Below are 27,995 nucleotides of genomic sequence, written 5' to 3' on the forward strand. Positions count from 1 at the left end.
TCACCTACCTTTTCTTTCCCCCTGTTCTTGGAGCGTAGTACGACAGGTCTTTTATGAGGTGATATCTGTGTGACATCAAAGAAAAAGAGCTCCACCTTACGTTTGATTGATTATTTCGAAGAGGATTTAGTATACCGGACCATTTGGCTGTTTATATATTTATTAGTATTGATCAGTAAATCTACTTCTTTTTCAGAACTAAAGGTCAAGCAAGCTACTCCTCCTGCAGAACAAGGTATATCAGAGCAGCCTGGTCTGTAATGATCTGAATATAAGTGAAAAAGAAACAATTATAAATAGGGAATTGCACATTTCAATTATCTATTCCGCTCTATGTAGTCTTAAAGCTATGCATTCCATTTTACAGCAGTGTGCCCTTGTATGCATTCGTCCAAGCCCAAAGAGGCCAAAAGTGAGCCATCGGAGGAGAAAGGTATTTATATACCGATAATAGATTAATATCAGGCATGGTGTGGAGAAGTGAAAGCCATTCATTACTAACCCCTTTTTATATTTACCATACCTTTGGCTGACCTTATTTCTCATAGTAAGGGCTGTGTTCCCCTCTTGGCCAGATGCATTTGTATGACAAAATATTGGAGTGATTCTTTCTGCATTGCTTTAGTCTTGAATTCATCTTGAATGTAGAACTGGCTGTAGAGAGAAGCTTTATAAATGTCAAGAAGTATCCTCTGACATTGAGAGGATCTTATGTGTAGTAGACTCAACATCTGTTTCTGTTTCTGAATTATGAGTCTATTGGCAATGCTTAAAACTTTGGTTTGGCGATATCCGTGTTGTAAGTTCCATTTGTGGCTTAAATGGTGTTGTTGACATACTAACTCTCAAGTAATGCGAAGTCCATTGTTACAACTTGCAGTGTTTCTTCCAAACATTCATTTCAAGTTCAGTAATGACAATCCTCAGTGACTTCATATTGCGTTATAGTTGGTGTTTCCTTGGTTTTGCTTCTCAAAGTCGCCATCTAGTGGAAAAGTTTAGATAAGCCATGCATTAGGATGCATTTCACTAACTGACGGTATATCTGTGACATATAGCTAAAAGTGTCAAGAGGGAATTAGCCATGGAAGGTATGTTCGAGTCACTTTATCCTTCGTGTGGTTAGGAATAGCAGCACAGTAGTGTATCTCTTCTTGCTCCCTACGGAGGGTGTTGGTCCCTGAAGTAAGAGCTTATATAGAAGTAGAGGAACAGGAATGCAAAGCCATTAACAAGCCCAGAGCAACACTCTCAATATATAACTCTCAATGTGTAACAATGTGGAGGGCGGCTGGTAGCCTAGCGGTTAGAGCGTTGGACCAGTAACTAAAAGATCGCTCGAATGCCCTATGGAAAGTACTGTAAACTGTGATGCATCCATGTATGCTGTAAATTATATGCGGCAGTAACGCTGGTCTCACGTTTTGCATGTTTTTGTAAGCTTTCACTTGGAAGTGTTCAGGTGGAGTGTGTTTTTGTCTTAATAACATGTTTGTAACTGGAAGTACGTTGAGACCTCAGAGAGCATGGCAGTATTGAAGCTTGCTGCAATAGGCACAATGCTGGCCCCTGCTGTTTGAAAAGCGGCACATCTACATTGGTGATGGATACAGTATGTCTATATCTATACATTGTGTCGATGTGTGTTCTGTTTGATAGCGCTATGCTAGATAGGCACATTATATGAGCATTGCATGATAAAGTATGCACTCTGAGTTGTTGACTTTGTAGGATCTTAAGTGTCCTATTGCTTGTCTGAAACTACCCTTTTCAGAGTAAGATAAAAGGTTAAAGACAATCCAAATTTAACACTGGTCTGTAAACACATTCATATTATATGTGTTAGCTGAGTCTGAGCCTAATTTAAAATGTATTAATAATATCATTTTTCAAAACTGAACTTTGTGACATGTTTGACTATACCAATTTTGTTGTCCACGGTTAAAATGGCCACTCCCGAGAGGAAGAGCATGTGTTGTGAAGCTGAGATGTCATGTTGCTTTGAAAGTAGCTTTGAAAGTAACATAGAGACTAGAGGGGACGGATGAACCAATTCAATCTTAGTGCAAATCTGTTGATCTTTATACTAATGGAGGGTCTTTCATTCTCTTCCGGTTTGATCAGGTATCTTTTCAAAGTTAAAGATGGAACAAAGATCAAATTGTATATTCTTGATGGTTTTATCCACTTCACCTCTTTGCTACATTTGACATAAGTAGTTAGCTGTTCAATATAATAATGCCAATGATGATCTAAGCTATTTAAATGTTCACACATTTTTCATTTTCATACATTTTTAAAAATATAATATGGTTTTATTATAAAACAGCAATACATGCCTGAACGTGTTCTCAAAAAGCTTGCTTCCATCTTTGGCAAGCAACTACAGTGCTAAGCAAGAATGTGGACCGAATACTCCCTTATGTATTGTATTCTGCGTTCATTTTCAGAGGCAGAGCCCCCTAAAAAGGAACCAGTAGTGAGAGCTAAGAGAGGTACTATGTGTTTTCTGTACTTTTACTGTGTATTTGAATTGTTGATCATACAGAATATTAGGTAAGGAAGAAACATGATGAAAGTAATAGTTGCTCGATATATGAGAAAGAACACCAATGACACGTATTCATGATTGATTTTCCCCTTTTCTGTCATAAAGAGCGTGACATGTGCAGGCCAGTTGACAAGCCAAAAAGGAGAGGTAGGAATCATCGCTGTTGGCAGCTCATTATCATCATCTCTGAAATAGCAGATAAAAAATGTCTGTAAGATGAACGGCAAGTGATCTTGTGCAATAGCCTACCATATTGCTGCATTTCAACTGAATAACAGGGAAAAGCTGTTTGCAAGTTGTTTGAATAAAACAAAACAAAATGAAACAATGAATAAATGTAAATATTCTAAGATCACTTTGTGGCTGAATCTCTGTATCTCCACCTATGTCATTTAACCAGAGGCTGCAAGGAAATTGGAATTAGAAGCGGCAATCAGGAAGAGAGGTAGGACATTCTGAAATACAGTACAAGCCCAAGATGAATGACTTAGCCGTGTATATGTAAACATCTATTCAAATCTTCCTCAATATCCATTACACTGCAGAACAGTGCATGCTTCTGTGTAGTTAGATGGAGGAAAACGTATATTCGATGATTAAAAGGTATTCTATCTCAGTGCCTCCCACCATTCATCAGTTCTAGTGGGGAGATGAAGGTCTTTAGAGCGGCGGAGGTGGGAAAAGACTTCAAAGTCACCCATCAGATGTAACCCCATTGTACCGTACCGTTTCCCTTTCCCTCCTTTAGAACTACGACTTAAAAAGGAAGCGAAGGCCACAAAAGAAGGTAACTCAGTCATGCAATAATCACACCGTGGTTGTAACAGTCCTTCTGTAAAGATACTTGTGTTATGTTTGTCCAACACCTCTTTTTTTTATCACATTGCAGAGTCTCAACATGTAGATGCTGGGGTGCCTGCACCTGCACCTGCACCTGCACCTGCGCCAGGTACATTTGTAGAGATAAAACATTTAGATACTGTAGCACTGTGTCATCTTAGGACACATTGCAGCAGTACAAGAGAACATGCAAGAATGAAAGAGAACATACAGTAGATACGAATCGGACCACCTTTTGAGCATGTTGTTTTTCTAACATGTACTTTGATAAAGCATTCTTTCAAGCAAAAGGTTATTGAATACATTAAACATATCACAACGTATGTAGGTTCTGTATGAATGTGCGTTGTTGTATGTTGCAGTTCCCGCCTGTCAACCCACACCAGTCTACTGGCCATCATCATCTCCTGGCTGGTATTGTAAGTATACACATATGCTCTAAAGCACCTCCTGAATACACTGTACAATATCAGTGGTATTTGTTTTTCTGTATACTGTATGTCACTCTTCTATTGCAGTATAATACAGTCCTGTACATGTCCAGGTTTAATATATCCTTCTCAAACTTGACTGAAAAGGTGTTGATTCCATTTATCTTCCAGTGCATCATATATTCACAGACAATCCATTTCCACCTACAACTATGACAGGTATTTGGTATTATTTTAATTCTTGTCAATCAGACATTTAATGTCAACATTAACAATATTTAAATGTGCCTGACATTTTGTTTCCAGAGCTCTGTGTTGTTATTTGGGGGAGGAGTTTCTCTTGACCATGTGACTAGACCAGGAAAACTTCCAGGCCCTAGTTACGAGGGCTGAGTGTTATTTGCATCACAGCCTCTGTTTACTGTATGTCCTTACGTCCTTTTATGGCCTTGTATAGGTTTCTAATGATTATCTCTGGGTGAACATTTGAGTAGTGTTAGCAACAACCATTTTGAAAATACTCAAGATTTACATCTTTAAACTGTTTTGTACTATGTTCCTTTATTGGTCTGTCAGCTCCTCGAATTGCAGTGGCTTTTCCCAGCAGTCTCTTGGTGTTTCCTGGTGCTTCTCACCTCAAAGATCTTGTGTTTACAAAAAAAATACATGTAAAAGCCCTTTATTATTTTCAATTACATTCTGTCACATGAATTACTTTTCGTGCACCATATTTTACAACTTCAGTACTATTTAAGTATAGTACATTGTTACCAAGTATCCATTGAAAAGGCATTGAACATAGAAGTCTAACTGATCTGTTTTCTTGCTGTTTAACATTATCATACGTCCCTGGTTTAGTCCCTAGTTGCTCACCACCTCAGCTACTTTTTTCTCCTTGTCGTCACATACAATTTTAACTAGCTAACCTGTTTGATTTTATCTACAGTTGTACGTAATACATGACGAGATATGTCATCTGGGTTCCATTTGAATTTACAACTTCTTTCCATCATCTCCGCTGCCCTTTCCAACAGCTCATCCAGCTCAGCCATTTTACCAAGCTCCTCCAGCTTACCAAGCTCCTCCAGCTTATCAAGCTCCTCCAGCTTATCAAGTTTATCAAGCTCCTCCAGTTTATCAAGCACCTCCAGCTCAACCAGCACCAGCTCAACCAGTACCAGCTCAACCAGCTCAACCAACAGCTCCAGTTCTACCGGCTGAACCAGCACCTGTACCAGCACCTGGACCAGCACCTGCACCAGCACCTGGACCAGCACCTGGACCTGCACCAGCTCCATCGACTCAAGGTAATTATTATCTCAGAACGTAAACTCTAACTTAGTAGCTGATATTGGAACTAGGTCATCTTTCTCTAAAGGGACAGAGTGCTTGCAAATAATATGAATATTACTTTTCCACAAAGATAGAAACAGTGCTTATATTCCCTCCATGTAAATTAAAATGCTCATATTCAATTCAATATTTTATTTATTTATTGACCCTTTATACTGTGCTTGAAAGGAAACTCTTAACAGACTGTTTTTCCATTGAAGAACCACAGGCTCCCAAAGAAAAGGCTGCTTCCACAAAGAAGGGTACGAACATATTGTGTTGATACAAAAGGATAACACTTATATAACTCGTTCATGTCTGATCTGAACACATTCTTCTTCACTCTTAGTTCCAAAGGAAAAGACCAAGGCAGCTGCCTCAAAGACGGGTAAGAGACTCTCTACATACCAAATCATCCTTCACACTAACTGAAAACTGTATATGTTCCGTACTTGTTATGTAAATGAACTCAATGGTAAGAGTTTCAGTGTTAGAAGTTACTTCAGGCAAAGGTAAGATAGCTGCTTATAAGTATTACACCATAGCAGACACACATCGATCAGATTTCTACTTATATTTTGTCAATCACTCATTTTTTTCCCCCAGAGTCTCCTAAAGGAAAAGTTAAGACGCAAGGTAAGAGTTTGTACAATTGAACGGGATCATTGCTTTCTGTATTTAAATATAGTCAGATAGTTTCTATTTCTTTCTTTCCTTCTAGAACTTGCGGTGTCCAAAGGGAAGTTCAAACCAGCTGTTGTAAAGAAAGGTACAGATTTTGCTTGTGCTTCTAGTTCCGACAATGCAGTAATAACCAACAAGTAATCTAACTAACAATTCCTAAACTACTGTCTCATACACAGTGTAAGGGGATAAAGAATATGTACATACGGATATTTGAATGAGTGATGGTACAGAGCAGCATAGGCAAGATACAGTAGATGGTATCGAGTACAGTATATACATATGAGATGAGTATGTAAACAAAGTGGCATAGTTAAAGTGGCTAGTGATACATGTATTACATAAGGATGCAGTCGATGATATAGAGTACAGTATATACGTATGCATATGAGATGAATAATGTAGGGTAAGTAACATTATATAAGGTAGCATTGTTTAAAGTGGCAAGTGATATATTTACATCATTTCCCATCAATTCCCATTATTAAAGTGGCTGGAGTTGAGTCAGTGTCAGTGTGTTGGCAGCAGCCACTCAATGTTAGTGGTGGCTGTTTAACAGTCTGATGGACTTGAGATAGAAGCTGTTTTTCAGTCTCTCGGTCCCAGCTTTGATGCACCTGTACTGACCTCGCCTTCTGGATGATAGAGGGGTGAACAGGCAGTGGCTCGGGTGGTTGATGTCCTTGATAATCTTTATGGCCTTCCTGTAACATCGGGTGGTGTAGGTGTCCTGGAGGGCAGGTAGTTTGCCCCCGGTGATGCGTTGTGCAGACCTCACTACCCTCTGGAGAGCCTTACGGTTGAGGGCGGAGCAGTTGCCGTACCAGGCGGTGATACAGCCCGCCAGGATGCTCTCGATTGTGCATCTGTAGATGTTTGTGAGTGCTTTTGGTGACAAGCCAAATTTCTTCAGCCTCCTGAGGTTGAAGAGGCGCTGCTGCACCTTCTTCACGATGCTGTCTGTATGAGTGGACCAATTCAGTTTGTCTGTGATGTGTATGCCGAGGAACTTAAAACTTGCTACCCTCTCCACTACTGTTCCATCGATGTGGATAGGGGGGTGTTCCCTCTGCTGTTTCCTGAAGTCCACAATCATCTCCTTAGTTTTGTTGACGTTGAGTGTGAGGGTATTTTCTTGACACCACACTCCGAGGGCCCTCACCTCCTCCCTGTAGGCCGTCTCGTCGTTGTTGGTAATCAAGCCTACCACTGTTGTGTCGTCCGCAAACTTGATGATTGAGTTGGAGGCGTGCATGGCCACGCAGTCGTGGGTGAACAGGGAGTACAGGAGAGGGCTCAGGACGCACCCTTGTGGGGCGCCAGTGTTGAGGATCAGCGGGGAGGAGATGTTGTTATCTACCCTCACCACCTGGGGGTGGCCCGTCAGGAAGTCCAGTACCCAGTTGCACAGGGCGGGGTCGAGACCCAGGGTCTCGAGCTTGATCACGAGCTTGGAGGGTACTATGGTGTTGAATGCCGAGCTGTAGTCGATGAACAGCATTCTCACATAGGTATTCCTTTTGTCCAGATGGGTTAGGGCAGTGTGCAGTGTGGTTGAGATTGCATCGTCTGTGGACCTATTTGGGCGGTAAGCAAATTGGAGTGGGTCTAGGGTGTCAGGTAGGGTGGAGGTGATATGGTCCTTGACTAGTCTCTCAAAGCACTTCATACTTGACTTTTATTTGAAAATGTTGAAATGTTGACCATGATATTTTCATTCCAGGAGCTGTTGTCTCTGAAGAAAAGACAAAACCTTCCACGACAAAGAAAGGTACTTCAGTGTATGTTGTAATATGTATACACAGGCATTTGATATATGTCTACCTTTTAGAGTTGTTCAGTGTGTGAATTTACATTTTTTTGGGGTCTGTGTTCTGAGTTTCAGAGGTTGTTGTTTCCAAAGATAAAGCTAAAACAACAACTGCCAAGAAAGGTAACAAATATATTTAGTTGCCATGGGATTCTCAGAGCAACATTGAGTTGTATGATGAAGCATATTTTATTTTATTTTCCTTTGTCTCAGATCCTGCGGAAAAGGACAAGGACAAAATAACTCCTACAAAGAAAGGTAACATCAACTTAGATCAAGTTATTCCAGTCAACAAATTACCATATGTTCTAAGTGTGGATATATATTATATTTTTTTAGAGCCTGCAATCTCCAAAGAAAAAGTCAAGGCAACCACTAGCCGGACAACCACACCCTCTACCAAGAAAGGTAATACTGTATTTCACAAATGTTAACTTGAGTAAATGCTCACCATGGATTGTAGTTAGACACATATTACATGTATTGTTTCTATCAGAACCGTCTGCTGCAAAAGCCAAAGCCAAATGTTCGCTTGTAAAGAATGGAATAGCCCTTCCTACATCCTGCTTGGCTTAATTAACTTGTTCAGTCAGGAGCCTTATTATCTGTATGTTTTATTAGTATGTAATGTGATAAATAATAGAATCTCTGCCCTAGTTGGGAAAGCCACTCCAAGAGTCCCCACTATGAGAAAAGGTAACCACACAAATGTAGTGGTGCCAATGGCAAAAGCCACCGGAAGAGTTGTCGCTATAAGACCCACATCTACGGGAAAAGGGAGCCACACAGCAATTGAAATGTTTTTCACACTAAATACAGATTCTTTTCAGTTAGATACAATGAAAATTGGAATCAGGCTGTCTAACTGTGCTCACACTTTTAGGCCCCTGCAATGAAGGAGAAGTTAACACACGCACCTGAAGCAGGCACAGTGAAGTGCATCAGTCCCATCTATTAGTGTGCAGAGCAGAATCGGAGTATTATGTCTTTCACTGTTTTCCCTTTGCATTTTTACTACGTGGTACATTAATAGAAACGTCTTCCCATCAGTAAAAGAGAAACCGAAAGTGGCAGAGAGAAAAAGTAAGAATGAGTTGACTATGCTTCGAGTGGACTTTTGAGTTTTTTGGGGGAAACAAACAGGTTAACTTCAAGGGAAGTTACAGGTAGTTGCGAGCAGATACCCATATACTTCCAGTCACGGCGCTAATGTTTGTTAGCATTGGCTGGCGAACTTCCTTCATACTGGACACAGAGACATAAGAATGGTACCTACTAATTCGTCTGACTCTGGGGAAGTTGTCAAAATCCTGAAGTATCCATTTTCAAACAGCTGAAACACCTAATGGTTATGAAACCTCCAGGATGACCCCTATTAGCAGAGTGGGAGCTTGGTTTTTACATAATATATAATAATATGTCACTTGCAAAAAATCCTTCAGAAGGATGCTGCAACATCTCTAATAGATCCAGTTTTTCCTCCAGTTATCTCTCAATGTTTATAAGATTGTGCTATTCCATTTCCTCTGTTGGTGAATACCGTCATCGCGTGCTCAACCCTCCATCACATTACTATGGCAACCCTTCCCCGAGGCCCACAACATGGATGAGTTTATTTCCTCGCTCAATTATTGTATTGGCTAAACAAGTATGAACAACCTCTGAAATGCAGCATACCGAATAACTGAATACGTGTTCTGCGGAGCATGGAGCGATCAGGTCATGTATGTAGGTTTGAGTCTCTCATACAGGCATCCTGATTGTCTCCACACTCTCCTGAGCAGTTAAATGTAGGGTTCAAACGTTTACCTGACATTTATTTTTTTGTCTACCCTCGGCATATGTTCTGCTCCTTCCACCCAATGCCTAATTACCTCCCTGTATCTAGACCATTACCATAGGATCCCTCTCTGAATTACCTCCCTGTATATTGCCTGCGGTTTGTCTGCATGGTAGAGCAAAGTGCCGATTTACTGACCTGGGTAATGGGTTTGGAAGAACTTCACTCCAGTTGTACAGTAATTCCCTTCAAGGACTTGAACTCTAAAATCAAACACAAACAGTGGGACATCTGTGAAAACAAAACAAACATGGTTAACTCTATATGGCTTTGTGGGACATCTGTGAAAACAAAACAAACATGGTTAACTCTATATGGCTTTGTGGGACATCTGTGAAAACAAAACAAACATGGTTAACTCTATATGGCTTTGTGGGACATCTGTGAAAACAAAACAAACATGGTTAACTCTATATGGCTTTCTGGGACATCTGTGAAAACAAAACAAACATGGTTAACTCTATATGGCTTTGTGGGACATCTGTGAAAACAAAACAAACATGGTTAACTCTATATGGCTTTGTGGGACATCTGTGAAAACAAAACAAACATGGTTAACTCTATATGGCTTTGCTGTGTTTTGACTACATTGGTGATAGACATACAGTAGGGTGAAATAGGGTGTCATCTGGGTATTACATATCCTTTTGCATAACTGATGAATCTATTTTCATTAGAATGTAGAAGTGATTTCAACGGTTTTTAACTCCCTTGTCTAATTCCAAAGAAAGAACCTGGTAGCTTTGCGAGATTCTCAAAAGCTTGCCTTTTAACCCTATAAAACACACTTCCGTGCGATTTACCCTGGCTTTACCCTGAGGCTGTTTACACCAGCCAAAGATGAATTTAAAAAGTCCCCGTTGCATTGTTTTATAGAGCTTTGTGCTGAAACTTATCTTGTAAAGGGTCACATGTTGGTGTTGTTGTAGAATGTTGTGTAGGCAAAACAGGTAGCTAATGAAGGAACATTTTATCTGTGGTGTTTCTTAGATTGGATTCTTATTGGGGTCAAAACCCAGACTCCTGTTGTATGTCTTGCTGCACTGCAGGCAATCCATTGTACAGCACTGAACCCGATTTATACGTTCCCACACAAGGTTAGGGGAAAGAGTATGCGTAGAGTATGTGTAATGTAGCATCTTCAAACAGTTTTTTTTAAAAGACGGTAATCTATTTGGATTTGTGATATAGATGGACCCGATGACTGCGAAGACCGGCATGTTCCTGCTGTTTGACGTTTTCACAGCTCTAGATTAGAATGCATGTGTTTGATTAGAATGCATGTGTTTGACTAGAATGCATGTGTTTGATTAGAATGCATGTGTTTGATTAGAATGCATGTGTTTGATTAGAATGCATGTGTTTGATTAGAATGCATGTGTTTGATTAGAATGCATGTGTTTGATTAGAATGCATGTGTTTGATTATAATGCATGTCATTCATATACATCTTTCCTCCTTGCATAAGAAGAAGACAAGGTGAAGGATGTGAAGACATCAGACGGTGGGTTCTGTTCATATAAAAGTATATAAATGCTAGGATCTCGTTTGAATAGATGTTGTTACTGAATTCGAAACGTGGTTGTAAAAGCTAGCTACCATAGCAACATGGACGCAGTATACCTGTATCTGTTTACGCAACGACAAACAGACTCTTCTTTTATCTTCCAATAGAGCGATCAGATATTACAGTCCTTGTTTGACTAAGCCTCATCCTTTAGCTATGGTATGTATGGGATGGGCTGCAGCGTCATATTGCACAGGCCAACAACACTAGATTCCATTAGGGGAATGTTCTATTGAGTGAACCAGTGGATTCTTGATATTCTAGTCCCATCCCTTCCTGACCCATCTTCCAAGTCACTCTCTCCTCACGTCCTGTGTGATTTGCCTCACACCGTACCCTGAACCTTAAGCAATACTTAATCCTTATTGTCAGTATGATGGCTATCTACATGTAATGCATGTATAATATTAAAGAACGCCGCAGCCCGTCTGGTGTTCAACCTTCCCAAGTTCTCTCACGTCACCCCGCTCCTCCGCTCTCTCCACTGGCTTCCAGTTGAAGCTCGCATCCGCTACAAGACCATGGTGCTTGCCTACGGAGCTGTGAGGGGAACGGCACCGCAGTACCTCCAGGCTCTGCTCAGGCCCTACACCCAAACAAGGGCACTGCGTTCATCCACCTCTGGCCTGCTCGCCTCCCTACCACTGAGGAAGTACAGTTCCCGCTCAGCCCAGTCAAAACTGTTCGCTGCTCTGGCCCCCCAATGGTGGAACAAACTCCCTCACGACGCCAGGACAGCGGAGTCAATCACCACCTTCCGGAGACACCTGAAACCCCACCTCTTCAAGGAATACCTAGGATAGGATAAAGCAATCCTTCTCACCCCCCCCCCTTAAATGATTTAGATGCACTATTGTAAAGTGGCTGTTCCACTGATGTCAGAAGGTGAATTCACCAATTTGTAAGTCGCTCTGGATAAGAGCGTCTGCTAAATGACTTAAATGTAAATGTAAAGCAAAACGGACTGATTTACATGTATTTTAAGACCTGATTGAGCAGCAGTTACTTTCTTTTAAATAGGGGTTGTAGTCATGTTTGTGTTCACTGCCATGTCCTTCCCACTCTCTGACCTTAGGGTATGGTAAACGAGCATACAGTACATTATATATATACTGTTGGTAATGCACAGCTCCAGTGTTTCCCCTATATTCATTTAGCAACGGTGGGCCACTCCCAAAAATGTGATGTCATTTTTTGGGAGGGACATTTTTTAATACATTTTCGGGATGGTAAAAATTGTTTTCAGTGCAAATGTATGCTGCTGTTGAATTTTAAAAAAAAGGATTAGATGTTATCAAACCTAGCTACCATAGCAATGTCTACGCCGTGTATCTGATTACACAACTACAAACAGCATCTCCTTTTATCTTCCAATAGAGCGATCAGACATTACAGTCCTTGTTTGACTAAGCTTCATCCTCTAGCTATGGGATATTTGGGATGGGCTGCAGCCTTTCATTGCCAGGCCAAAAACACTGGATTCCAGTAATGAACTGAGTTGAGGAAAAGTGGAAATCCGGTATGGACCATGTGAAATGCAGCCTATATCAAAGTGCGGCTGCCAAGACTTTTAATCAATAAACCTGAGGCAAATGGCTCAATTTAATGAATGACCTCAGGTCAACTTGAGTGATCAATCAATAGATTGTGATGCGGCATTGAGTTTTTCCATGGCATTTCAGTCCCTCCTCGATATAAATATGTAAAAGACTAGAATTGTTTACTGCGTGCATAGTTAATTCTCCAAGTTTTATTGACGGGACGTTGTCAACGCAAGGTGCACAGATTGACTTATCGTTGTCATGAAACGCTTTGAACGCTGTTCGTGAATGACGTGTTCAAGTTTCAACTAATTCAAACGCTGTTTGCATAATTACAGTTAAATAAGACAATTGTCGCTGAATAGTGTACATGGTGCAAAACCTTTATCTGATACACCAAAATGCTTGTAAATGTGTCATTGTGTTGTTATTGTAAATGTACATAATGTTGTTTTGGGTTTTTTCAGCCAAAGCTAAAGCCACACACTCTGTGAAGACGGACCAGCCCACTAAACCACGTAAGTAAATGTTCAATCCCGAAGCAAGACATCTCCTTTCTTTTGATAAGCAGGTCACTTCCTGTCTTTTGTTTGTTTACCACGTGAATCCATGTAGGACTTAATGCACTCCTTCTCTTGCCTAAAAGTGGAGCAGCCACAAAGGAGGGGTTTCAAGGGTTTGAATACATCTATCATGCTAAATAGCACCATCAAATGTGTTTTTTTATTTATTATTCATTGTTTTATTGAGGAGCTCCTTGTCCATGGATCAGCCTTGTAAATGTCATATTCTAATCACTGGATGCCCTCTTTTTCTCTATTATAGTGTTTTGTAAAGCGGCACATTTTTTATTGAATAGCATGCCACGCATAATGGTATAGCATTATAGTGATAGGTTAACTACATGCCAGCATCAGTTAACTTTCTCATGCTTATTAAACACAAAACACTAGTTGACAAGAAGAAATTGGATCTGTCAGACGCCATGACTTTAGACAAAGGCCCGGCAGAATTACTTTGGGTACTCGACAGCGCAGATCTGTTTTGAATAAGCGTTGCATGATTCTCTTTCACATCAATCATTATGTACATTTTCCTCGGAACAAAACAACACATGAAAAATAAAACCGGTCTCTCGTCACTTGATTAGAGAGGACGTTTATGCATGGCAAAACTGCAATTACAGCCATGTCACTTTGTGTTACAGTTTGAAGAGAAAATGTTTGAGATTATAAGCAGAGTTTGAAGAACAGGTTAACTGGCATTTGTATCGTCTCATAGATAAAGCTGAGAAGGCTGAGAAGACTAAGAAGACTGAGAAGGCTGAGAAGACAAAGAAGGCTGAGAAGGCTGAGAATACTGAGAAGGCTGAGAAGACAAAGAAGACTGTGAAGGCTGAGAAGACTGAGAAGGCTGAGAAGACTAAGAAGACTGAGAAGGCTGAGAATACTGAGAAGACTATGAATACTGAGAAGGCTGGGAATACTGAGAAGGCTGAGAAGACTAAAAAGACTGAGAAGGCTGGGAATACTGAGAAGACTGAGAAGACTAAGAATACTGAGAATACTGAGGAGACTGAGAAGACTAAAAAGACTGAGAAGGCTGAGAATACTGAGGAGACTGAGAAGGCTGAGAATACTGAGAAGGCTGAGAATACTGAGAAGGCTGAGAATACTGAGGAGACTGAGAAGGCTGAGAAGACTGAGAAGGCTGAGAAGACTGAGAAGGCTGAGAAGAAAGCTGTGAAAGAGGCTCAAGGTATGTTGGCTCAAAGTATCAAATGATACCTTTCCTCAAACAGTTCATACATTATTGATGTCTTTTGATTATTTATGCTTGATTCTTTTTTCCTATGATTTCAGAAAAAGAAGTAAAGACCCCTGGTAAAGCAAGTGAGTAAATACCAATGCCTTGAGCCAGTGCTTGATTCAAATGAGAGATACGGATGTAGCATGCTGGTGCTCTGTCTAACCAAAAAAATATATATTTTTACGTCTGATGCATTTACTATTTAGGATTATCTCAGTGTGTGGTCTCAGACTAGTAAAATCCAAATGTAATGTGTAAAACATTTACTGCTACGGTAGTCTGGAAGTGGGAATCATATACATGTGATTTTTTTACGATTTCATATTTACACACCATTTATACAATTGATGTGATGTTGATCATATGCAAATATGATTTTTATTAGTTAGCTACTGTAGCAACAGTTTCCCTTGCGATTTCACATTACAATGATCATATGTTTACCATTTCTAGAGATTGGGGCAGAATCTTCTTTAGCTTCTACTCAGGACTAAGGTAGTTGCTATATCTTCCACTCCACTGGTCAACTCAAAAGAGAATAGGATTCTCTCTCTACTGTTAATTGCTCTGTGGTGATTTATTGGGAGTAAATTAATCTTGTTGATGATGTGCTATTAAACACTGTTCACGGAGCCAGCATTTAGTTATTGAGAGAGATTATACCTAGTGATAAACAGTAATAACACTTACTGGATTTTAAACCAAATGCATTAAATACATTAGGGGGATGTTCTATTGAGTGAACCAGTGGATTCTTGATATTCTAGTCCCATCCCTTCCTGACCCATCTTCCAAGTCACTCTCTCCTCACGTCCTGTGTGATTTGCCTCACACCGTACCCTGAACCTTAAGCAATACTTAATCCTTATTGTCAGGATGATGGCTATCTACATATAATGCATGTATAATAGTACATGTACTGTATGTATAATATTATAGCAAAACTGACTGATTTATATATATATTTTAAGACCTGCAGCAGTTGCTTTCTTTTAAATAAGGGTTGTAGTCATGCTTGTGCTCCCTGCATGACCTTCCCTCTCTCTACACTTAGGTTATGTTAAACAAACATACAGTACAGGATATGTACCATGTATATTTCTTATATGTTGTATATGGGCACACTGTATATGGTGGAAATATATATGCCCATATATGCTTATATATGTATATAAGTGACAGCTTCATTAAATAGTACCCACAAAACACCAGTCTCAACGTCAACAGTGAAGAGGCGACTCCGGGATGCTGGCCTTCTAGGCAGAGTTCCTCTGTCCAGTGTCTGTATTCTTTTGCCCATCTTAATCTTTTATTTTTATTGGCCAGTCTGAGATATGGCTTTTTCTTTGCAACTCTGCCTAGAAGGCCAGCATCCCGGAGTCGTCTCTTCACTGTTGACATTGAGACTGGTGTTTTGCGGGTACTATTTAATGAAGCTGCCAATTGAGGACTTGTGAGGTGTCTTTTCCAGCTACAATAGTCATTTACAACATTAACAATGTCTACACTGTATTTCTGATCAATTTGATGTTATTGTAATGGACAAAAAATGTGACCCCAAACTTTTGAACGGTAGTGTATGTCTCATACAGTATATGTTGAAATATACAAGAATTGTCCCTTTTCATATATGTGACATATATTTCTGCCTTATATTCACATACAGTACCAGTCAAAAGTTTGGACACCTACTCATTCCAGGGTTTTTCTTTATATTTACTATTTTCTACATCGTAGAATAATAGTGACAACATCAAAACTATGAAATAACACATATGGAATCATGCATTAACCAAAAGGGTTAAACAAATCAAAATCTATATTATATTTGAGATTCTTCAAAGTAGCCACCCTTTGCCTTGGTGAGAACTTTGCACACTCTTGGCATTCTCTCAACCAGCTTCATGAGGTAGTCATCTGGAATGCATTTCAATGAACAGGTGTGCCTTGTTAAAACTTCATTTGCGGAATTTCTTTCCTTAATCCGTTTGAGCCAATCAGTTGTGTTGTGACAAGGTAGGTCTGGTATACAGAAGATAGCCCTATTTGATAAAAGACCAAGTCCGTATTATGCCAAGAACAGCTCAAATAAGCAAAAAGAAACAACATATATGTTTGACACATAGTATTGAAGTGTTTATGACATTAATGTCCCTTACATGTCACAATACATGTTAACATATGTGTTTCAGGTCATTATTTCAGTGGTACTTGGTAATAAAACATTAGGAAAAAACGACACAAAACACAAACCTAATTTAATCCTATACATTACAATTTTTCTCTCATCACTTCTCAATTCAATTCAGCCATTTTAGTGTTGTAAGCCGTTCCCGCTCATCCCTTTGTTGCATCCGGGAAGCGCTTCATGACCGCATCTGTGGGGGGGGAACAAATGTAAGATAAAGAGAACATAGAACAGTTATGGGTTGTGTTTGGGCTCGGGCTCATACATCAATGTGAAAAGATTCAGTTTAATAAGAAATCCTTGACCATTAATGCCCTATTTACAATGATTGACTTGTAAATTCAATTAAGGGGTAGTTCACTTGTTTACACCTTATAGCCAGTCAGATGGTTCCTTACCCTGAAAGCAGTCTATGGGCCAGTAGGAACTGTAATCCATAATTCAAAGTTGTTTAAATAGTCACTATTAACTTGAGGGGATTTAGCCACAAACATGTAACTTAGTCAAATTTGTGTTTTTTTGTTAGCCAACTGACTATTTGGTGTAAAAAAAAGTTAACTATCATTTTAACATCTTCACTTATATTAAATAGAAATTGACCCCAACCTGTTATGGGGTATTCATTTTTAAAGGGATACTGACAGATTTTGAGATTTAGGTCATTTTTTCTACTTACCCAGAGATTAACTCTGGAGATTATTGAAGTTAGCATGCCATGAGTTGATGTCATAGTCTTTAAAAAAATACCATGACTATACCCGCACACTGTCAAATGCTCATTTGAAATTGATGAACAAAAAACTACTCGGCAGTTAATTGCAGTACCTTTTTCACTTTTTCTCCCAGTCTTCTCCCCTTTCAGCTTTGCCACCTAGAATTTTTTCAAATGAAATAAGTGTGTCATAAATAATTCTCCAAAGTCCTAATGACACAGCCAGATATTCAAATGTGAGTTAGTTCTGAAGATAATGTTGTTGTTTTTTCACCTTTATTTAACCAGGCAGGCCAGTTGAGAACAAGCTCTCATTTACAACTGCGACCTGGCCAACAGCGCGACACAAACAACAACACAGAGTTACTGTCACAATCGTTTGAAGCACACTCGGACGAACGTGCAGCGTGATCTGGGTTCCACATCTTTATTTAGTAAAACACACAAAACAATAAATAAATACAAAATGTGACGACAATGGAGTGCTAACATACAACTAACCATAAACAATATCCCACAAAACACAGGTTGAAACAAGCTACCTAAATATGATCCCAAATCAAATCCCCAATTAGAGACAACTATTACCAGCTGCCTCTAATTGGGAATCACACAAAATCACCAACATAGAAAAAAAAACTAGAACCCCACATAGAAAATATAAACTCGACTAACCCCAAGTTACGCCCTGACCTACTCATCCATAGAAAATAAGGGCTCTATGGTCAGGACGTGGCAGTTACACATGGAATAAACTAACGTACAGTCAATAACACAATAGAAAAGTCTTTATAGTCTATATATACAGTGTGTGCAAATGAAGTAAGATTAGGGAATGACTGGTTTATCTGTACAACACTACAGATAATACATACATAGATATACTGTACCACAGCCATTGTCACATAGAATTGGAATGAGTAAAATGGACATTCCCATCTGAAACAGTGTTGGTTTGGGTGAACCTAGCCCCTTTCTAGTAGCCTCTTTTCACAGGTACTGTATCTCCGACACAACGCCTGTTATCCGTATATGAGCAGAATGTCGGCCCAGTTTCACCTTGTTCCATCCTGTCCCACTACCCGCAACTGGACTTCCTCTTACTACCATATTTGGTGGTGAGAAAACATTCTAAACTGATACTTGAGCTTTATAGATCCTGTGATGTGTCTGGGTTTGCCCTTCTGTCGGTGACCACAAAAAGTGCATTTGTAAAGTTTTCAGACCTCTTAAATTTTCCACATTTTGTTACGTTACAGTCTTATTCTAAAATTCATTAAAAAAAATTTTTTTACACACAACACCCCATAATGACAAAGCAAAAACAGGTTTTAGACATTTTTGCACATTTATTAAAATCGGGGGAGAAATCCTTGACCATTAATGCATGACCCAGTGGTCAGGGAGGTGACCAAGAACCCGATGGTCACTCTGACAGAGCTCCAGACTTCCTCTGTGGAGATGGGAGAACCTTCCAGAAGGACAACCATTTTGGCAGCACTCCACTAATTAGGCCTTTATGGTAGTGGCCAGACGGAAGCCACTCAGTAAAAGGAACATGACAGCCCGCTTGTAGTTTCTCAAAAGGCACCTAAAGGACTCTCAGACGATGAGAAACAAGATTCTCTGGTCTGATGAAACCAAGATTGAACTCTTTGGCCTGAATGCCAAGCTTCACATCTGGAGGAAACCTGGCACCATCCCTATGGCGCAGCATGGTGGTGACAGCATCATGCTGTGTGGATGTTTTTCAGTGGCAGGTCTGGGAGACTAGTCAGGATCGAGGGAAATATGAACGTAGCAAAGTGCAGAGAGATTCTTGATGAAAACCTGCTCCAGAGCACTCAGGACCTCAGGCTGGGACGAAGGTTCATCTTCCAACGACCCTAAGCACACAGCCAAAACTATGCAGGAGTGGCTTTGGAACAAGTCTCTGAATGTCCTTGAGTGGCCCAGCCAGAGCCCGGACTTGAACCCAGATCGAACATCTCTGGAGTGACCTGAAAATAGCTGTGCAGCGACGCTCCCCATCCAACCTGACAGAGCTTGAGAGGATCTGCAGAGAAGAATGGGAGAAACTCCCCAAATACAGGTGTGCCATACCCAAGAAGACTTGAGGCTGTAATCGCTGCCAAAAGTGCATCAGCAAAGTACTGAGTAAAGGGTCTGAATACTTATGTAAATGTCATATTTCAAATTTTTTTATGTGCAAAATAACTGTTTTTGCTTTGTCATTATGGGGTATTATGTGTAGATTGATGAGGGGGGAAAACTTTGTCATCCATTTTAAAATAAGGCTGTAATGTAACAAAATGTGAAAAAAGTCAAGGGGTCTGAATTCTTTCCGAATGCACTGTATCTGAGAACAAAGAAAAAGAGACAGGAAGAGAAACGGTTAGTTGTCACTTCTTCGAGTGTTGTTGAGGGGAGGGAGGACACAAACCACTGTGCTCCCCCGCCCCCTGCTGGTGGCAAAACGCATGAACAATACCCAAAGGAAATCCTTGGAGGACTCAGGCCCAAATAAACGTGGATTTCAAAGATATACAGTCATGGATTAAAACAACAACATCTAAACCATGTTTAATAAGTACAATGTGATACCATAATCTTGTGGGCAGCCACAACTATAGTGTACAAAATTAACATTCATTCTTAGATAGGTTTTTGTGTTTTTAAAACGTATACATCAAAAATCATAAACCTACAATAAACTACGCCATCCCAATCTAATCTCAAAATGACTTGGCAAGTATCATATACAGTAGATACAAGAAACAACAAAGTAATAATATGTTTGCTTAACACTAAATGCAATTAGAAAATAATTTATTCCTACATGTAAAAAAATCAAATGTTTCTGGAATAGATTTCAATGCAATAAATGCATTTAACAAGGGGGGGTTGACTTATATATGTTATTAAAATATAAGATCATATATTTTAAAATGTATGTCACGTTTATATATGGGTTTTAAATATATGATGATATATTTATAAAAGAATATGTCATGTTCTTTGATATGCAGTGCCAGTCAAAAGTTTGGAGACACCTACTCATTCAAGGGATTTTCTTTCATTTTACTATGGCAACAGCTCTCCTTCCTGAGGTAATTGCGATGTCAATGCATTCATCTTATTAGTTAAGAGTATCCAAGTTTCCAGCATTTAGCCACATTTTCCTTATTTAGCAACCGGTGTTGCGCTTTGGATTTATGCTGTGGATTCTCTGTTTTTCTCCCTAAGGACCAAGCAAAAAACCTGTGTCATATTTGATTCGATTAAAAACATTAAAAACATCTCTTTATAATGGGGAAATTATTCTACTTTCTTCATCCATCACAGTAGTTTTTAAGGTCATTTATATCACAGTCCATTTTTCCCAGTGGTCTATTATAGACTTTCTGATCAGAATTCCCCAGGAGAGTGAGCCTTTCTCATGTCAGCACAACCACACACATTCCCTGCATCCCTGTAGTCTCCACAGGGCTGGATAAGTCCCATTGGGGTAGAAAGGGTCTGCTTTGAAATTCCCTTAATATTCTCTGTAATGGATATATTAAATCTACAGTAGGGGGAAGAGAGACCCATCACATTGTGTATTTATACAAGGAGAATATATACATTGGGTACCTTGAGATAGTCTTTGTCTTCTCACTCTCATACAAGTTCTATATCTGATTCTCTATGTTCTTATCCCACGTCAGAAGATTCTCAGACTGAGGAAAGTGCCCCGGACAAGAAGAAGACGTCTGGTAAGATGACTGATGGAGAAAGTTCTGTCCATCATGAAGGGAAACTCCACTCAAAAACGGTCTTTTGGTATTTGTTTCATTAGTCCACTGATGATACAGTCCCAAAATGTCAGCAGTTTTCAAGATATTGGCCACAGCATCATGCTTCTTCTTCCTGTTAGCAAACACATGCAAAAATAACAAATCCTTAATTTATTTCTTATTTTTCCTCATTGTACCTTACAGGTCAAACATTCTTGCAGTGTGTTTTTATTGGTGGAAAGAGTGCCCACTACCCTTTGCTACCTTCCACCCCTGGTGTGACCCCTGTGTCGATGAGCCCAGCCATGCAGTCCATGATGATGCAGCAGGTGCAGCAGCAGAAAGCCCGAGCAGTGGGACAGTAGACGAGCTCCTCAGCCCTATGCTGCTCCCTCATCTCAGTCTGCACTTCAACCTTCACCAGCAGGTGGCGCTGCTTGTATTTACTGCTGGCCCACTGGCTTCTCATTGAAAACGGAGGACAATCAGGAACTAAAGGGGAAGGATGGATGGACAGTACAGTATTATTTATTTTTCTATGACCGGTCGAGCTCCCGTGAGTTTCTAAGCCCCTAATTTCCTTTCCTTTAGTTGTGGCTTTGCTGCTTTTTCAACACTCTTAGAAAAACAGTTACAAAAGGGATCTTTGGCTGTCCCAATAGGAGAACCCTTTTTGGTTCCAGGTAAAACCGTTTTTGGTTCCAAGTAGAACCATTTTGGGTTCCATGTAGGACCCTCTGCGGACAGTATTCTACATGGAACCCAAAAGGGTTATACTTGGAACCAACAAGTGTTCGTCAAAGGGTTATTCTATGGGGACAGCCGAATAACCCTTTTAGGTTCTAGATTACACCATTTTTTCTAAGAGTGTAGCGCTCAGTGTTGAATTCTTTGTGATCTATTTTTGTCTGTATTTCTCTGTATTCTGATGTATTTATTATGAAAGGAGTGTAGGTTATGGATACATCACCTTCAGCAGCAAATGGAATTGATCATTTCTGCACATTTCAACAAAATGCAATGTACACATACATATCATTTGTATTTTAGCTGAAGATAAATGTACTGTATATAATGTACATCTTGATGTTAAATCTTGTCGTTTACGTTTGTCGAATGGTTACTTCACACCATTATTTTTGTTACATCACAACATTCATCAAGTTAATGATTTCAATACTTTTCTGTACATTAATTTTTGGGCCATACATATATGGCACTTGGATATAAATGGAGTTAGGAGTTTCATTTCATGTTTTGATTCTATTTTGTTGAAGGGAACTCACTGAAAATGCTGTGCAATAACAAATGAACAATGTTACTCACTTTGGCCGAACATGTCCATGTTTGTAGGTTTCTGTTGATGTGTGTCATACCCTGCTAATATTGCACTCTGTGCCTGACCTGTGTCAGGAAATCCAAAACCATATTTTCAGACACTATTGTAGAAGTTGCGCATCAAATCCAGAGTACAAAAGATACTGCAAATAAACAATGACCCACTGGGGCAAAAACAGGTTGAATGAACGTTGTTTCCACGTAATTTCAACCCCCCCCAAAAATCGACGTGATTGTGGAATCGACGTGGGAAACTGATTCGATTAAGTTGTCAACGTAAGGGCATTTCATATTCTTTTCACCCAACTTTTAACCTAAGTCTAATGACATGGTGACATTTGTCATTGATTTCAAGTTAAATTCACGTTAGTTGACAATTCAACCAAATGTAAATCAAAACTAGACGTTGAACTGACGTCTGTGCCCAGTGGGGAAGATCTTCAGAAAATATATATTTTTAATTGTGTGGCTTTGTGCATCATAGTTTGGTCAAGAAAGAGGATAGATATTTGTTTTTGCCTAAAAATGGCCCTAATATATATTTTAGATTCAGACATAATATCATTAGTTAATGAAAAAAAGGTCAAATGTCATCCCCCTTACAAAGATGACCAGGAGTTTTCACCTACAGTAAACGTGTCCGCTCATTGTCAGACGTTATAAAATATGGTTCACAGGCATGCTAACACCTACTGTATACATCTGCCCAGATCTACATACACACATGAACATGGCCTTATCACTCATCACTTACACTGTGATGTTGTTTTATGTATTGTATGTTTAATGTATTGCTTCCATGTAAATAACTGCATCCGCTTGTATTTTGCTGCTTGGCATGTCGGTAAAAGATTGTGGGATATTGAGTACGGTAGAATTACTCATGGGAGCTCCCGTTGTTAACCAGAAGAACCTCTTTCTCGCTCTCACTCTCGCTCTCTCTCTTCCTCTGAGGAGTGTGTGTAATGAGAATGCAACACTAGAGGAGGTCAAGTCAATGACTGTCCACACGTTTCTATGACCAACAATGATTATCGTGAGATGGCGTTATGATGTTACCCTGTGATATATAGGTGTGGTCTGACTTCATCATCATGTCATGTTCCTATCATGGCGCTTGCTTCTATGTGGAGCAGCCAACTGCTGAAATACAGTGCCTTCCATAATCATTGGGACAGTGAAGCATTCATTTCTTATTTTGGCTCTGTACTACAAAAGTTTGTATTTTAAATCAAACAGTGACTGAGGTTAAAGTGCTGACTGAGAGCTTTAATTTGAGGGTATTTATCATCCATATCGGTTGAACCGTTTAAAAAATTACAGCACTTTTGTGCACAGTCCCCATTTTAGGGGACCAAAAGTATTGGGACAAAGTAGTACAAATGTAAGTATTTTGTCCTATATTCATAGCACGCAATGACTACATCAAACTTGTAACTCTACAAACTTGTTGGATGCATTTGCTGTTTGTTTAGTTGTGTTTGTGGTTGTGGTTGTGCAGTCCCTTTTATTGTAATAAGAATAGAAAACACTGATACATCAATGTAAATAGTACCATATGATTACGGATACTTTTTTAATGAATCGTGAAATTGTGAGTGAGTTACAGACAAAAAGTTACAAACACAAGAATATCACACCCCCAAGACATGCTAACCTCTCACCATTACCATAACAGTGGAGGTCATAATTTGTGCGCGTCTGTAACTTTCTCGCTCATCATTATTCAAGATTCATTCAGGATTATCCGTAATATGGCAGCATCCACACATCCACATATTCTCATTCACAAAAAAAGTGGCTCCAAAATGACACAATACATTATTTACCATTAATTTCTATTGGATACGAAATAATCTGAAACACAACCAAAAATAAAAGCAAATGCATCCAATAAATGTGTAGAGTTACAAACATGATGTAGTCACTGCGTGCTGTGAATATGGGACCAGATAATTAACTACTTGCAAGTACTTGCTTTACTGTCTCATAAAGGAGGGCACTGCATTTTCAAGTAGGTGTGCCTTTTTCTGATAATGGTGTTGCTGAGCTGAGTCCAGCATTTAACTGGGCTCAGCTCAGTACGAGACTTGATGTCAGGAGTCCATGTTTCAAGACCATGTGAAAGAAAATATTGGATCTGAGCTTAGATGTCCTCGCTACAACAGAAGGGACGATAAGTACAGTTGACGTCGGAAGTTTACATACACTTAGGTTGGAGTCATTAAAACTCGTTTTTCAACCACTCCAAAAATGTCTTGTTAACAAACTATAGTTTTAAGTCGACTATAAGTCGGTTAAGACATCTACTTTGTGCATGACACAAGTACGTTTTCCAACAATTGTTTACAGGCAGATTATTTCACTTATAATTCACTGTATCACAATTCCAGTGGGTCAGAAGTTAACATACACTAAGTTGACTGCCTTTAAACAGCATGGAAAATTCCAGATAATTATGTCATGGCTTTAGAAGCTTCTGATAGGCAAATTGACATCATTTGAGTCAATTGTAGGTTTACCTGTGGATGTATTTCAAGGCCTACCATCAAACCCAGTGCCTCTTTGCTTGACATCATGGGAAAATCAAAAGACATCAGCCAAGACCTCAGAAAAACAATTATAGACCTCCACAAGTCTGGTTCATCCTTGGGAGCAATTTGCAAACGCCTGAAGATACCATGTTCATCTGTACAAACAATAGTACGCAAGTATAAACACCATGGGACCACGCAGCCATCATACCGCTCAGGAAGGAGACGCGTTCTGTCTCCTAGAGATGAACGTACTTTGGTGTGAAAAGTGCAAATCAATCCCAGAACAACAGCAAAGAACCTTGTGAATATGCTGGAGGAAACAGGCACAAAAGTATCTATATCCACAGTAAAACGAGTCCTATATCGACATAACCTGAAAGGCCGCTCAGCAAGGGAGAAGCCACTGCTCCAAAACTGCCATAAAAAAAGCCAAACTACGCTTTGCAACTGTACATGGGGAGAAAGATCGTACTTTTTGGAAAATGTCCTCTGGTCTGATGAAACAAAAATAGAACTGTTTGGCCAAAATGACCATCATTATATTTGGAGGAAAAAGGGGGAGTCTTGCAAGCCGAAGAACACCATCCTGACCATGAAGCACAGGGGTGGCAGCATCATGTTTTGGCTTTGCTGCAGGAGGGATTGATGCACTTCACAAAATAGATGGCATCATGAGGAGGCAAAATGATGTGGATATATTGAAGCAACATCTCAAGACATCAGTCAGGAGGTTCAAGATTGGTCGCAAATGGGTCTTCCAAATGGACAATGACTTCAAGCATACTTCCAAAGTTGTGGCAAAATGGCTTAAGGACAACAAAGTCAAGGTATTGGAGTGGCCATCACAAAGCCCTGACCTCAATCCCATAGACAATTTGCGAGCAGAACTGAAAAAGCATTTGCGAGCAAGGAGGCCTACAAACCTGACTCAGTTCCACCAGCTCTGTCAGGAGGAATGGGCCAAAATTCACCCAACTTATTGTGGGAAGCTTGTGGAAGGCTACCCGAAACGTTTGACCCAAGTTAAACAATGTAAAGGCAAGGCTACCAAATACTCATTGAGTGTATGTAAACTTCTGACCCACTTGGAATGTGATGATAGAAATAAAAGGTGAAAAAAATAATTATTTCTACTATTATTCTGACATTTCACATTCTTAAAATAAAGTGGTGATTCTAACTGACCTAAAACAGGGAATTTTAACTAGGATTAAATGTCAGGAATTGATGTCAGGTGAAATGTATTTGGCTAAACTTCCAACTTCAACTGTATATTTACAATCCATGGTGACTTGAGAGCCCATACGGTGAATCCCTGAGCGTAACGGCTGAGCAATGGCTTTGTTTGTTTCGAATGTAGCTGTCTCAGCCTGCTGTATGGTATCTATCTACTATCTATCCATACATTTTGCAGTGGTACAGTAAACTGTCTTTTTCCAAGGACACGTGCATCCACAGTCAGCAAAAACAGCTCGACAAAGTGTTGAAAAGTAGGCCAGAGAATAAAAGAAACTTGACTTTGAAGTTCCAGAGCTCCATTTCCTGTTCCACCAGAGGAAATGCTGCTGTGTGCTGTGTGTTGTTTTCTGTGGATCTGACTAATGGCTGGGGGCAGAGTCCCCCCCACCATGAGATACACTCATCAATGATAAACATCAACATCAACAGCAGTGAATAATATTTTTTCATAATTATAACTATGTCTTACCTTTCTATTCTTGTATTTTTTTTGTCAGGGAAACTTGTTTACTGGTGGTGGAAAGTACTTGTTGGTTAACTGCTCTTCATTATGAGCTTGGTCATATCATCATACCTTTCCCAGTCACTAGGTATAACAAAGCAACGACAAAGACAACCACACCGTATGAGGTTTTAATACCTTAAGTTTACTTGATTTACACCAGTGCTGCTGGCACATTTCAGTGAATTTATTCACTTGTGGAATGTCTTGACAGAGTACAGACCTCAGATATACATGATTCATAAGCACTGAGTATGTGCCGATTATGTGAGCTGTAACAATGTCATTTCAAAAACATTATTCAGAATTGAAATATGTTTTGGGTTGTTTTGTTCTTTAAGACGATTCAGTTTTGTTAATTGCCTGTATTATGCATGACTGTTATTTGAACAAAGACAACACATTTTGCAGTTGTTGTCCCTTGTTTTCAGCAACACTCTGGTGCACTACTGTAGGACTTGAAATATTAGCTATTAACAGAACTGTCAGACATCAGTTGAGTTACATGTAATGGGTGGATATAGATTGCACTGCTATGAGATGTGAACGCTCTGTTGATTTCCTGACATGCACGGAGGAAAACAAACTCTCCACCTTATGTAACAGCAACAATATTAGATATGTTCCCAAATACTAATTTCAATATTTCAATGGAGATACATTTTCTTGCCAAATATACACAAGGGACATTTTTTATTTTGGGCTATCCCTTTTTGTAGCCCTTTACCTGGGTTACCTTGTCAGTGCTCTATTGCTACTTTGTGAGACTATTGCTCAACTTTCTCCCTGCTCTGCTGTAGCTCTGTCCTGCAATTAATCACAACAGGATGTCACTGATATGTTTAATGATACTGTTCTTATGTTGTAGTTTTCGTTTTTGAACAGTTTTAATGAAGTCCAAACTCTTATTTAAACAACAGCACATTATTTATTTTAAATCCCCCCCAAAAAATATATTTTCAAAGTATGTTGTACATGGAGCATAAACCAACTGGTAATACAGTACTTATATAGCTTTGCAGTATTTATAGGAATTCTTATTTTTTCATTTCTTTGTTTTGTTTTCAGAACAATGTTCTCTTGACGTCTTTTTTTTGTCAACCTTGTTAAGTTTTTAGTATACAGTACTTTAAGCAAAACGTGGCTCTGGACAATGCAATGTAAGCATTACGAATTGAGTAAACAAACATGTTAACATTTAAAGGTCTTTGTGTTTTATTTTGGTATGGGCTAACTTCATATTATAGATATAGATGTCTTTAATATCTTCTAGTCATGGAAGGGATAGTTTGGGATTT

At 39.5% G+C, this 27,995-nt stretch overlaps 1 protein-coding gene across 1 annotated transcript; it reads left to right on the top strand.

The window, feature by feature from the left end:
* Positions 1–194: 194 nt before the first annotated feature.
* LOC135557559 (proteoglycan 4-like) lies at positions 195–27,900 on the top strand. Its single transcript, XM_064990946.1, has 23 exons — positions 195–235; positions 368–433; positions 2,451–2,495; positions 2,657–2,698; positions 2,952–2,996; positions 3,300–3,338; positions 3,441–3,500; positions 3,754–3,810; positions 3,994–4,041; positions 4,857–5,129; positions 5,376–5,417; positions 5,504–5,542; positions 5,761–5,790; positions 5,876–5,923; positions 7,562–7,609; positions 7,724–7,771; positions 7,862–7,906; positions 7,988–8,056; positions 13,064–13,114; positions 13,878–14,354; positions 14,459–14,488; positions 21,013–21,060; positions 21,286–27,900. Exons 2-23 carry the CDS (start codon positions 382–384, stop codon positions 21,444–21,446), a joined length of 1,797 nt encoding a protein of 598 aa, XP_064847018.1. The 5' UTR covers positions 195–235; positions 368–381; the 3' UTR covers positions 21,447–27,900.
* Positions 27,901–27,995: the final 95 nt, after the last annotated feature.

Source organism: Oncorhynchus masou, chromosome 16 (genome assembly GCF_036934945.1).
Source record: "Oncorhynchus masou masou isolate Uvic2021 chromosome 16, UVic_Omas_1.1, whole genome shotgun sequence".
NCBI classification, from domain to species: Eukaryota; Metazoa; Chordata; class Actinopteri; order Salmoniformes; family Salmonidae; genus Oncorhynchus; species Oncorhynchus masou.

Excerpts from the sequence above, each read along its gene's own strand:
- LOC135557559 (XM_064990946.1), top strand. The coding sequence starts at position 382 with ATGCATTCGTCCAAGCCCAAAGAGGCCAAAAGTGAGCCATCGGAGGAG. Across the intron at positions 3,811-3,993 it reads ATCATCTCCTGGCTGGTATT|TGCATCATATATTCACAGAC; the intron begins GTAAGTATACAC and ends TTTATCTTCCAG. Across the intron at positions 5,924-7,561 it reads ACCAGCTGTTGTAAAGAAAG|GAGCTGTTGTCTCTGAAGAA; the intron begins GTACAGATTTTG and ends TTTTCATTCCAG.